The following is a 13,337-nucleotide window of genomic DNA, read 5'->3' as shown; positions in this document are numbered from 1 at the left end:
CGCTTCCCTTCACAGTCAGATCGGGCTCTGCCTGAAGCACGCCACACCGTGGAGACCAGACTGGAACGTGGCTCTTGGGATGTGTAGGGACCCGGGGAATGTGGGCACGGCAGATCTAGTCTATTCTGTGCTGCTAAGACTGTGACTAAGAGCAGGTCGCCTCTGCACAGTGGGGGCCGTGGTGTAATTCCTGCCCTGCTCACTACAAGGGGGTGTAGTACAGACAAAAAGGATAATCTGTGGGAAAGCAGTTGGGTTGGAACCTAAACTGCTCCCTAAAGCTGGGACAAGGTCCTAGGCACACGCCGCCCCGCCCCTGCCCCGCGGGCCAGGCCCAGCGCACCTTTGGCCTTGTAGTACTCATGCTCCAGGCCCTCGTCGTCCTCCGAGGCGTAGTTCAGCAGCTCCTCCTCGTACATGGCTAGGAAGTCAATGTCTTTCTTTCTCCTCTTTTTCTTCTGGGGCATCATTTTGCCCGCTGTCTCTTCCTGGCACTAGCTAGCTCACTGCGCTCACCTCCCCGCACCTCCTTAGACCTGCAGCCCTCACTCCCTAAGCTCCGGTGCCGTCTCGGTGGGCCAGAACCCACGCTCGCTGGGCCAGAACCCACGCTCGCTGGGCCAGAACCCACGCTCGGGTCCCCCGTGCTCGCAGCACGGCTCCTGCTTCTCTCTCTTATTTGGCCTCTGAGCCGAACCTCAGAGCCTTATCTCTGCCCTTCCTGTTCCTGGGCCCTCTCTGCCACTCTCTCACCAGCCACCTCCTCCTGCACCTGCCCCGGGGTTTCTCCTTGGGCCTTATCACTTATTCATGGGGACTGAGAGCAGGCCGTCCTCCTCCCCCCACCCCAACAGCTCCTTTTCCTCCCTTCATGAAGAATCAGGTGACACTGAGCCCTTGGCTTCGGTTTCCCACCTGGCTTCCTAGCAAGGGGGGCTCCTGGATCCCCTCCAGGCTACCCCAGGGACTAGGAGCAGCCTCCCCCCATGGAGACCTCCCTAGCCCCAAGAGAACCAGAGCCCAGGGCCATGAGCGATGGCCCCAAGGCCTGGTACCAGCCAGGCTGCCAGGACTCAGAGGCCTCCTTCCTCTCCATTATTCATGACCTCAGATCATCTTACGGAGCAGGCAAAGTTCTTACTGGATCTTGCTCCCTTTCTGCTTCCATCTCAAGACTGCTGCCTTCTGGAAGTGGCTATTCAGCCAGGGGAGCCCTGCTGCCCTTCAGAGACGCTGCTCAGAGGAGCACTCAGACCACCCGCAAAGCATTTACTGAGTTGTGAGTTACAGCATTGCCACACCAGAGCCAAGGACACCAGGGAAGCACGACCCATCCTGGGTGACCCCACAACGCCCAGACAGGCCAGGCGAGGTTAACCAGCATCTGTTTTAACAAGAACTCGCTATTTGTCCTTATTCCCCTCTGCACTCTCACATGACAGAGTAAAAACCCTCGGAGCCCAGCATGGACACCAATCCCACGTGGCCTTGAACTTCGCCCGCAGCCCCAGTCAGGGCAAGAGAACCAGAGCCCAGGGGCCCCTCCGCCCTCGGTCAGCAAGGAAGGTGTCCCTTAGGGCCACTGGATTCCTCATCCTTGCTGACTTTACTTTATTAAGATTCCGTTAAGATTTCTTACAACCCGAATTGTAAGATTTCTATGTAAGTCCTGAAATGCTAGAAATTTTCAAGCCCCTTGGAACTCTCACTCCTCTGTCCTGGCAATGTGAGGTCATTGGATGGAACGGGGCCTCACTCCCACTATTTGGCCATGTGGCCCATGACTCCTCGCTGAGATCTCTCTCTTATCTTACCTGGTGGAGGGTGGGAGGGTGGGGGCCGATGAACAATTTATCATCTTAAATTGTTCCAGAAGCCTTCCTTCAGGTCCTGTATGCCAGGCCCAGCCCCCCATGTCTCTGATGGGCCCAGCTCTCACAGCACATCGGAGGCCACGAGTAAACAGCTGGAACATCTGTGTCCTCCCACTTTCCTGGGAGGACTGTCTTGTAAGGGCCTGTTCACCTGTCACCCTCCACCTGCCTCTCCCAGCCATGAGCTCTGTGAGGCCAGGAATTATGCCTCTGGGTTCACTGTGAGGCTCCCAGCACCTATAACAGCTGGCACACAGTGGGCCTCCAAACTCATTTGTTCAGTGAATGAACAAATGAATGAACGAACGAATGAAGGAATTGCAAGCAGATCTATAAAGCGGTCATGAAAACAAGGCTCACTTTTTCCACAAGAAAAACAGTTTGAGCTGAAAAGAAACCACCCTTTAAATGATATATTGGTGAAGTGAGTGTTCCGGGACCAATACCATTCTAAGCACATTGGCCTGGAGAAGAGGTCATTTCAAGGGTCCAAGAGCACTGCCTTCACACATATGAGTGACTAGTTCTGTAGAGCAAGCACTAGGCAGCCTGTATGACCGAAAGGGCAGTCTTATGACCATAGGCGGTGGTCACAGAAAGGGAGGAAGAAGGATGAGTGCTGCCTAGGGTGACAGTGTCTGTGGGGTGACAGATGTGAGGGCTAGAAGGCATCACGCATCAGCTGACAGTAGGGGGCACTCCAGTGGTCCTTGTGGATTTGGACCTGGCAGCCCTCCAGCCCATAGCTGGGCATTTCTAAGGTGCTGAACAGCAGGTGCAGTGGACGGTGGAGCAACTGTGACAGGGCACCCAGCCAGGGGTCACCACGATGGGCCAGGGGCCAGAGAAGAGCACCAGCCAGCTCCAGGCTCTGCTGCAAAACCGAGATCAGAGAAAGGGGCTTTGTCCCCACACCAGTGGAGACCCCGAGGAGGGCTCTGCCAGCCGTTCCTGGGGCCCCCAGTCTGAGGCAGAATTCAGAAAGGAAGAGAGAACTGGCCGGCAACAACCACCAGACTTTGCACAAGCTCCTCCCCTGTCACCACCATCTCACCACCTCTCTGCCTGGAGTCGAGCCCACCCACTGTGCCCTTAGCCCTGAGCCCCAACACCCAGGACCCCTGGCCACCACTTCCCGTCTCTGTTCTGGGTCTCCTCTCCTCAGAGACGGTCTCTGTCAAGGTCAGTGTTTCCTAAAATGGATTCCAGGACCACCCGGAATAGACTCTGCCGGTTTCTGCTGCCCTCATTGTCTCCCCCGCACCCACCTGCCGGAGACCTACTGAAGGTGAAACTTGGAATCTATACTTTCCACAACCCCGTTCTCCTGGGAGGCGGGAGGAGTTACATGGACTAAAATTTGGAAGCTCTCATGGCCTACACCACCCCCCACCCCCACCCCCCGCAGCTGATCTTGATCAGCTCACCTGGGCCATGGGGAGAGAATTAGCAAGCGTCCACCCCAGGGCCGCACAGCCCTGGCTGCACATTGGAGTCACCGGGAAAGTGTGTAAATGCTGATGCCCGGGAGATCCACGATGCGCGCTGAACTCACCCGCCCACGAGCAAAATCAAATGTACCCGTATAGAGGAAGCGGTCACTCCCGCGAGACAACCGCGTGCCGAATGAACAGCTTGACACCAGGTTTTTTTAGACCACATACGGATGCCTGGGAAGCCGGGGACGCCGAGGGAGCCCCCCAGGAGCAGCGAGCACCCTTCGGGCGGGAAGAAGCTGCGGGCGCCATTGCTTCCGTTCGTTCCCCTCCACTTCCACGGGGCTGGCGGAGCTCTGTTTGGGACTTTGGCATACCTGCGGGATCACCGAAGTGTGTTCACAGCTACGCGGCCTGGAGCCTTTTGCCTCCCAACGAAGGGAGCAGCAGGAACCACGCAGCCACCCGGCCTCCCTTCCGAGAGCAGCTCCCGCCCACAGGCCCGCGACCGGGGCGCGGTGAGCGCATGCTCCCAGAGCAGCTTCCCGAAACTACCACGACGGAGCCGACGGGAGGTGTCTTCTACACGGGACCACTTTCTGTACAACGAATGAGAGAGAACGCGTATGGAGAAGACTGGAGAGCCGCGGGAGCTCTCTGGGGACTTCTCCCTTCACCTCCAAGGGGGGGTGGGGAGGGGTGGGGACTCTATCCAGGTGCTCTGGCGTGCAGGCAAGTTCGCTGCAATGCCTTCCCAGACACATCACTAGAGCCCATTTCTGCCGGAACAAAGGCAGCAAGCAGGATTAACAAGGCATTTATTACTACACGGGCCTGGCCATCCCATTCAGAGCTGCTCCAGCTTGGTAGGCCAGCGCCCCAAATGCCTTGGGCACTTGCTCAGGCTCCTGCCCGCCTGCCGAATCCACACGGCACACACAGTCTACGCAGAGGCCGCTTCCATGTAAGGCCACTTTTCCAAGAATGGAAGAAACAGTTATTTTGTCCTTTATTTAACAAATATAGAAAGTAAAACAAAATAAAAAGACAGAAGACTTTCTCTCAAACAAAGGAACAAGAAAGACCCTCTGGAAATAATCCTAAGGAAATCAAAATAAGTAATTTGCCTAATAAAGAATTCAAAAATTTGAGTGTGGGATGGAGGAACTTACGGAGAATGTCAACAGAGAAAGTATAAGAAAGAACTAAGCATACCTGAAGAATACAGTAACTGGAAAAAAAAACATTAGAAGGAATAAACTGTAGATTAGCTAACACAGAATAAATCAATGACCAGAAGAGCAGAAAGAAAAAAGAATTTAAAAAAATGAAGATAGTGCTCAAACATTTGCATTATGGGGATCCCAGAACGAGAAAAAAGAGAGAAAGGAACAGAAACTTTATTTAAAGAAATAATGGCCGAAACATTTCCTAAGCCGGGAAAGGAGATACATCCAGGTCCAGGAAGCAAAGTTTCAAACAAGATGAACCCAGAGATCCACACCAAGACATATAGTAATTAAAAAGATTTTTTAAAAAATCTTGAAGGAAGCAATAGGAAAATGAAGTCCATACAAAAGAAACGTCATAAGGCTATCAGCTGGTTTCTAATCAGCAACTTTACAGGCCAGAAAGGAAAGGCAGGGTATCTTTAAAATGTTGAAAGAAAGGCATCTACAACCTATAACTTACAAGGTTATTCAGAATTGAAGGCAAGATAAAAAGTTTCCCAGACAAGCAAAAATTAAGAGGTCATCACCGTTAACCCAGCTTTATGAGAAATGTCAAAGGGTCTTCTTTAAGTAGAAAAGGAGAGGCCAGAACCAGAAATAAGAAAATATGAGAAAGGGAAAAACCTCACAGGTAAAGCTAAATATTCAAGAAATACAGCAAATCAGACATTTAAAAAGCTACTAGGAAGATTAGAAGAAAAAAGTATCAAACTCAACTCAAACTACAAACTACAATAAGAAGTTGGAAGATACACAACACAAAAAGATCTCAAATATGAAATCGATAACATAAAACAGGAAGGGGTGAGTAAAAATGTAGTCGTCATAGAATGTATTCGAACTTAAATGCCTATCAGCTTAAAATAGACTGCTGTAGATAAAGAATTATGTATATAAACCTCATGGTAACCATAAACCAAAAACCTACAACAGATATACAGAGAATAAAGAGAAAGGAAACTAAACCAAATAGTAAAGAAAAACAGCAAACCACAAAAGAGATCAAAAGAAGAAGAAAGGAACAGGATACCTATAAAAACAACCTAAAAATAGTTAACAAAATATCAATAAGTACATATTTATCAATAACTACTTTAAATGTAAATGGATTAAATGCTCCAACAAAGAGGCACAAGGTGGCTGAATGGATTAAAAAACATGACCCATCTATATGCTGTCACATCAAATCGAATGACACAGACTGAAAGTAAAGGGATAGACACAGATATTTCATGCAAATAGAAACAAAAAGAAAGCTGGAGTAGTAATACTCATATGAAATAAACTTTAAAACAAAATATGTAAAAAAGACAAAGACATTACATAATTATAAAGGGTCAATCCAAGAAGAGGATATAATAATCATAAACACCTACACACCCAACATAGGAGCACCTAGACACATAAAGCAATTATTAATTGACCTAAAGGGAGAAAACCATACTAATACAATAATAGTACAGTCTAATAGGGTGTGGAATAATAGGGTATGGAGAAAAAGGATCCCTTCTATGCTGTTGGTGAGATTGTAAATTGGTTTAGCCACTATGGAAAATAGTATGTAGATACCTCATAAAATTAAAAATAGAGCTGCCATATGATTCAGCAATTCCACTTTGGATATTTATCCAAAGGAAACAAAAACACTAATTCAAAAAGACATATGTACCCCTCTGTTCATTGCAACATTACTAATAAAAGTTAAGACATGGAAGCAACCTAGATGTCCATCAATAGATGAATGGATAAACGAGATGTGATATATATAATATTCATATATATTCATATATATGAATTATATGAATTATATAATATTCAAAAATATTCATATGTATATGAATATTATTCAGCAATAAAAAAGAATGAAGTCTTGCCATTTGCAACAACTTGAATGGACCTAGGGGGTATTATGCTACGTGAACTATGTCAGACAGAGAAAGATAAATACCTAATGATCTCACTTATATGTGGAATCTAAAAAACAAAATAAATGAATAAACATAACAAAACAGACCCATAGATATAGAGAGCAAACTGGTGGTCGTCAAAGGGGAGGAGGTGGGGGATGGGAAAAAAAGATTTTTTTTCTACTTCAATACACATAAAAAATCATATAGAAAAGAATATTAAAAAGCTAGGTTAAAAAGAAAAGGTCACATAATTCAAAAAAATAAAAGAAATAAATGTTAACACTATTAAGATATTCCCCCAAGAAATACTGATGCCTGGGTCTCACCCCCAGAGATCTTTATTTACTCGATCTGAAGTGGAGCCTGGGTACAGGGAGTTTTCAAAGTTCCCAGCTGATGGAGCCGCAGTGGGCACTCACATCCCTCCCCAACGCCTGGGGCAGCTTTGTTCTTTGGAACCACTCAGGTCCCCACCAGGGGAAAGTGTCTCTGACATTAAACACCTTCGTCACCCAGGAAAGATCAACTTCACCTGTTCTGCTGAGGGACAGCTCAGTCAGAATGAGGAAGGAGTGAAGTTTAATTGTGGGTTTCGAGCGCCCCCTGCTGGCACCATGTGGTTTGACTTCTGTTGTTAATTACACATTTAGATTCATTAGGAGGCCTTAAAGATTACCAGGAAATACTACAGAAATATTTTGCATGAGGATCTGTTCAGAAAAAAAAAAAATAAAGTGTGCATTTTGCATGAAAGCCCATTCAGATAAAAAAAATGTTCATTAGAATGTTTTTTTTTAAATTGAAATCAAAATATTTTTAGAGAATCCCATGGCATTAGAACATGATTAAGAGAGCAGGGTCTGAGAGAAAGACAAGTACCATATGATCTCACTTATATGTGAAATCTAAAGAACAAAATAAACAAACAAAACAGAAACAGACTCACAGATGCAGGGAACAAGCTGACAGTTGCCAGATAGGAGGGGGTTTGGGGAGCAGGGTAAAAAATGGGAAGGGATTAAGAAGTACAAATCGGTAGTTATGAATTAGCCATGGGGATGTAAAGTACGGCTTAGGGAATATAGTGAATAATATGGTAATAACTATGTTAGTGCCAGGTGGGGACTAGACTAGTCATGGGGATCACTTAGTAAATTATATAAATGTCTAAACACTATGCTGTACACCTGAAAGTAATATAATAATATTGAATGTCAACTGTAATTGAAAAATCAAAAAAGGAGGGAAAAAAATGACAAGGAATAAGAGGTGCAAATTTCCAGGCATAAAACAAATAAGTCATGGGGCTATGGTATACAGTGAAGGGAAAATAATCAATAATATTTTATGATGTCAGATGGTTGCTGCACATATTGTGGTGATCAGTTCTCTAGGTACATAAATGTTTAATAACTATGATGTACACCTGAAACTAATGTAATATTGCATGCTTGCTATATTTTATTAAAAATCTTTAAAGAGAGAGAGAGACGGAGACAGAGACAGAGAGATCGAGAGAAAGAGAGACACAGAGAGAACAGGGACTAGAACAATAACGAGTGTTGACAGGGACATGGAGCAACTAGAACACTCCTACTCCTCGTGGCAGTGTAAAATGGTACTGCCGCTTTGGAAAAGAGTTTGGCACTTTCTTGTAAAGCTAACCAGGCACATCTCACACCATCCAGAAATTCCACTCTGGGCATTGATCTAAGAGAAGTGAAAATCTATGCCCACACAAAAGCTTCGTGTAAATGTTCATAGGAGCTTTATTCATTACAGACAAAAGCTAGAAATAACCCAGATGCCCATTAATTGGCCAATAATATTCAGCCATAAAAAGAATGAAGTAGTGATACATGCTACAACACAGCTGCGGACACATTATTCCCTTGTTGTCCATCTCCTAAAAAACAAATGACTAATGCCTTAGCCCCGTTTACAAGATCCCCCCATAAATCTACTACTCCAGTCAGGTTCCAGTCCCCATACGCCACCCCGCCCCCACCCCAGCTGATGACAAACGCTTTCATTCTTGCCAAATGCCTTCATTCTTAGCTGACTTTCACACTCAGGTCCATTTGTTTGTGGTGCTCTGTCCTCTTCTCTGACTGGCAAACTCAATGCATAATCCAAGATCTGATCACTAGTAATTCTGTAAAACCTGCCTCTCCTTTGCTCTGAGCTCAGTCATGGTATGCAGCTCACTATTGTTTTGTAATTCCTTCTGTTCCTGGTACATTGAACAAGCAGGACTCCTAGCTGTGATTAAAAAAATTTTTAAAAAGCATCTTTATTTTTGTTCAGTAAGGACAAGCTTTCCCTTAACACTAGAGAAAATCTTGCACAGACTCCTGGTCACTATAAGGTCACTCTAAATGACACTGTCTCAAGTCAGCAACTAGAACTGTGCAGTCAGTCCCCCATGGTAGCCCACATTTAATCTTCATGAAACCAGAGCTTTTTCGATCCTCTTCCAAGCCAGGCCATCGCGTGCGGTTTGACCCAGCCCCACGGCAGGGTTAGGCCCTGAAGATGCCTAAGGTCCAGTCTTCCCAACGTTTGCAGATTTGCTCCCAGGCTTCCCTCTGACCTGGCACCCTGGATAGAGGCACGGCCCTCCTTTGCATGGACAGCCCCCAATCCCCCCTCAGCTTGTCCCCCAGCAGTGTACTGCCAAGGTCCCCTCGCTCCGGCAGGTCACTTCTGCTAGGAAAATCCCTTTTTTAAGTGAGCTCTGGCTTAAGTGACGTATCCCTACTCCCAAGACTCCATGGGAACTTCCCTGACTCAGCCTGACTCTGCTGCTCTGGGCCACTTGAGCTTCCCCAGGCAAGAGTGGGGAGCCAGTGCTCTGTGCCCCGCAACTGCAGGGAATCCATAACACGCTCGCTGGGTGGTCCCGCGGAAGTCCCTTCTGCTGAGCCTGGGGTCAGGAGGTAGCACTGACCTTGACAGGGCTTACAGATCCCTATACTGGAAAAGCCTTTCCAAAAACGTCAACTACTCTGTCAACTCCCTGCCACTTCTTTTCTAATCTTTGACCTGCATAAAGGGCCCAAGAAGAGTTTACCTGGTTTTCAGCTCATTTGTCTAAAACTGTTGTACATGGTGTAGAACTCCACTGCAGCTTGGTGCCTTGGTCGAAACATCAAATTGGATATTTTCTGACCTCTCTCCTCCACTGAGCAATCCCATCCTCAGGGCAGAGCTCAGATCTCAGCCTTTGTGCCTCTGCTGAGAAGGTGTCATCCTGGACACCTCCCTTTCTCTCCCCAACCCCATCCGGTACACCTGTGAATCTGCGCCTTTGTCAGCTTATTCAAGGTATCTCCGGGAGCTCTCAGCTCCGTCTCCTCTGCTCCTTCCCTACCACGTCCTCTCCCCATCCTATCACCATCAGCAGCCTCCTAACTGGTCCCCCGAGACTCCGCATTCCACTTCAAAGCCAGGGGAGCGTATTCAGTGTAAGTCTGATCATGTTCCTTTCCTCCTTAAATTCCTTTAAGGTCTACCTGATTCTCTCAGAATGAAAGCCCAAATCGTTAACATGGTCCACCTCCTCCCCACAGGATCTTGCCTCTGTCCAGCCCTCCACACCTCCCTCCTATCCTGTTCTACCAGAGTTCAAAGGTCTCTCCCCATACAGGACCCCCTGCCTGGACTTGCTTCCCCACAACGGACCCCTACCTGTCGCCTAATTAACCCTTCCTCGCCCTTCAGCTCTCAGCTCCATTGTCCCTCCCCCAGGGGAGCACTCTTTGGTGCTCGGTCTCAGGTCAGAGCGACTTGCTGAGACTCTGGCCACACTCTGTAGCACAGTGTACAATTAAACATTCAGATATGAAAATTTTTTATTACTCCTATTCTAGACTCTATGCCCTGTCAATGCAGAGGTGGCATGTGCCCTGCTCATCCTTATATTCCCAAATCCTCAAGTAGCCTGGCCAAAAGCAGGGGCTCAAGAAATACTTGTTAAGAAAAGTATACACACATATATATGTATGTGTGCACACACACAATGTGTAATATTACACAGCAATAAAAAAGAATGAAATCTTGCCATTTGCAACAACGTGGATGGGTCTAGATGGTATTGTGCTAAGTGAAATAAGTCAGGCAGAGACAGACAAGTATCATATGGTTTCACTTATATGTGGAATCTAAAAACAAAGCAAAACAAACAAAACAAAACAAAAACAGATTTAGAAACAGGGCCCAAAGGGATGGTTACCAGAAGGGAGGAGATGGGATGAGTGAACAGGGGGAAGGATATGTAGTCAGTAATACTGTGGTAAGTTTACTCAGTGACAGATGATCACTAGAATGAGTGGGGCGATCACCCTATAAGGTATAAAAATGTCGAATTGCTAGATTGTACACCTGAAACTAATATAACTAGTATAAGATTGTATACCAACGATACTTAAATTAAAAAATAAATTAAAAAAAGAAATACTCGTTGAAGGAAGTGACAAGTAATGTGCATCCGATAAGTGTTTATTAAATAAATAAATAGACTCCATTCAACTTCTGTCCTCCAGCTCACTGAATGATTCATTCATTCAAAAATGCATACTGAAGTCCTACTTCCCTGACCTTTATTTAGCCCCTTTTCTTACTATGATAGACTAGAATACAGTGCCCAGGTCTCAGGGCTGACCCTCAACCAGTATCCTTAGATTCCACAGCTGTTTGCTTGAGTGTCTGGCAAGCATGAAACACAATTGAATGAATTACAATTGTAACAAGGAAATGTTTAAATATGTTGCAGCTGGCACTGAACTTCTGGAAGGTGGAAGTCTGAGCTGAGACCCGGGCAGCCAAGTGCACAGAGAATGCTTAACCTTCTCCAAAGAGAAAAGGCAGGAATCTCTTCTCCCCTGAGACGGAGCTGGGGAGATGGGAACTGGAAGGCAAAGAAGGGAGAGGAAGAGGAAGAGGCACAGAGACAGGCTGAGGCTGGAGCCACATGGGGTGTCCATGTTGGCGGGTTGGCCAGTGGATGAGCTGTGCAAGGACACGTGAGCCTGGGACACCTAATGTCCTATTCGAGGCTGCCTGTTTGAAAGTGGTTTCCATCTCTTTCCCGTCTCCTCCTACCACACTCTGGCCTGCATTATATGATCATCGGAATCAAGAAAGGGCTGCACTCAATATCCGGGTGGTCGAGAGATATACAACAGAAAATAAGTCAGGCAGAGAAAGACAAATACCATAGGATTCCACTTTCGAGTAGAATCTAAAGAACAAAATAAACAAACAAATAAAACAGAAACAGACTCATAGATACAGAGAACAAACTGGTTATTGCCAGATGGGTGGGGGGGTTGCAGGGCTGGGTGAAAAAGGCAAAGGAATTAAGAAGTACAAATGGGTAGTTAAAAAATAGTCACGAGAATGTAAAGTACAGCCCAGGGAATATAGTCAGTAATGTTGTAATAACTATGTATAGTGCCAGGTGGTTACTAGACTGATCAGGGGGATCACTTCATAAATGATTTAAATGTCTAACCACTATGCTGTACACCTGAAACTAATATTAAATAATATTAAATGTCAATTCTAATTGAAAAATTAAAATTTAAAAAAAGAAAGCTATACAACAGAAACACGCTCAAAAGCAGGCGTCTGAAGCGGAAGGATCATGAAAAGGTCCCTAGGAGTTTGCAAAAGTCACAGAGAAGGCTTTGGACTTCTCCAAGATGCAGATGTAAAAAATCTAAGCCACCTTATCTATCTATATCTTATAGGTCAGGCAGGCTCCAGCCAGGGGTGGTTTCCACAGGAATTTAAAATATATATATATATACTTCAAATATAATCTTATTCTAAATAGGAGATTGGCATTGAAGGAACTTTTAAAAAAATAAATAAGAGGGTTATCAGTGCTCAGATTCCTTTGATGTGACTAGACCTTGATAGAGCTACTTTGCTTAAACAGAGGAAGACTGCACAGCTTGGGGGCGGGGCTGTTTCCAGGTAGTAGCACATCCAAACCCCACCTGCTCGGCAGCCCCCCAAAGCTCAGGGACCCTTCCTCCTCCCACAGCAGCCTGCAGTCCTCTCTCCCTGTCCCCCTCCGCAGTTACAGACACTTCAGCCGTCCCCCTAATTTGGTCTGTATCTGTATCCCCCCAATTTGCCCTTCCTGTGAGCCCAGCTGCAGCCCCACTTAGATTGCCACTTTTGCCAGACATGGACAGGTGTCCTGATCCTCACATCCCCCCAAACCCCCCACTCCCTATGCCACCAACACTGCCCAAAGATATGCCCAGAGGGGCTGTGCGGTCCTCGCCAGACCTGGCAGCCTCCCACCTTAGGCCGTGCTGCCCGAGTCAGCCCTGTCCAGCCCAGTCCACAAACACGTACACACACATTGCCATGGCCAAACAGTCTTTGCTAGATGAACCATTTGACTGGTTTTATTGGGTGGAAATTGAAGGCTTTTCAAACACAGTGACAAGTACAAAATACCCTGATTACGTTCTGAGGCATAAGTCACAGTCACTATTTCAGAATCACTCAAGTCAGCCACACACGAGCCGGAGGTCCAGGAGTTCTGCTGCAGGCGTCTTCGGGAAGCCCTGCTCTGGGAACAACATTTGCAAGAAAATAAGATAACGCTGCAGCCCCCCACTCCCAGACTCCTCGGAAGGGCACAGAGCTTTTCTCTCCAGGGCAAGGAGGGGAGCAAATCGACAGAGCAAGAGAGGGATTTTTAAAGCAATGCTCCAGCTCCACGCACAGACGGCGGGCCTTCACATCCGGCCAATGGCACCCTGGTGTCCCTCGTCACGAATGGGAAAGGCTCACGGAGCACAGAGCAGTGCCACACGGCTCTTGGAAGAGGAAAGCAAGGCAGGGATGCGGCTGAGGAGCACA

The 13,337-nt window shown here is 46.6% G+C and overlaps 1 protein-coding gene across 1 annotated transcript in view; it reads right to left on the bottom strand.

The window, feature by feature from the left end:
• Positions 1 to 470, bottom strand: part of LOXHD1 (lipoxygenase homology domains 1) — a 150,271-nt gene extending 149,801 nt beyond the window's left edge. Inside the window, 1 exon segment of the mRNA XM_006919930.1 lies at positions 344 to 470. Within this exon segment, the coding sequence (XP_006919992.1) occupies positions 344 to 470 (127 nt within the window).
• Positions 471 to 13,337: the final 12,867 nt, after the last annotated feature.

This window comes from Pteropus alecto, unplaced genomic scaffold, assembly GCF_000325575.1.
Source record: "Pteropus alecto unplaced genomic scaffold, ASM32557v1 scaffold146, whole genome shotgun sequence".
NCBI lineage: Eukaryota > Metazoa > Chordata > Mammalia > Chiroptera > Pteropodidae > Pteropus > Pteropus alecto.
This window is presented reverse-complemented; position numbering and strand designations above follow the sequence as displayed.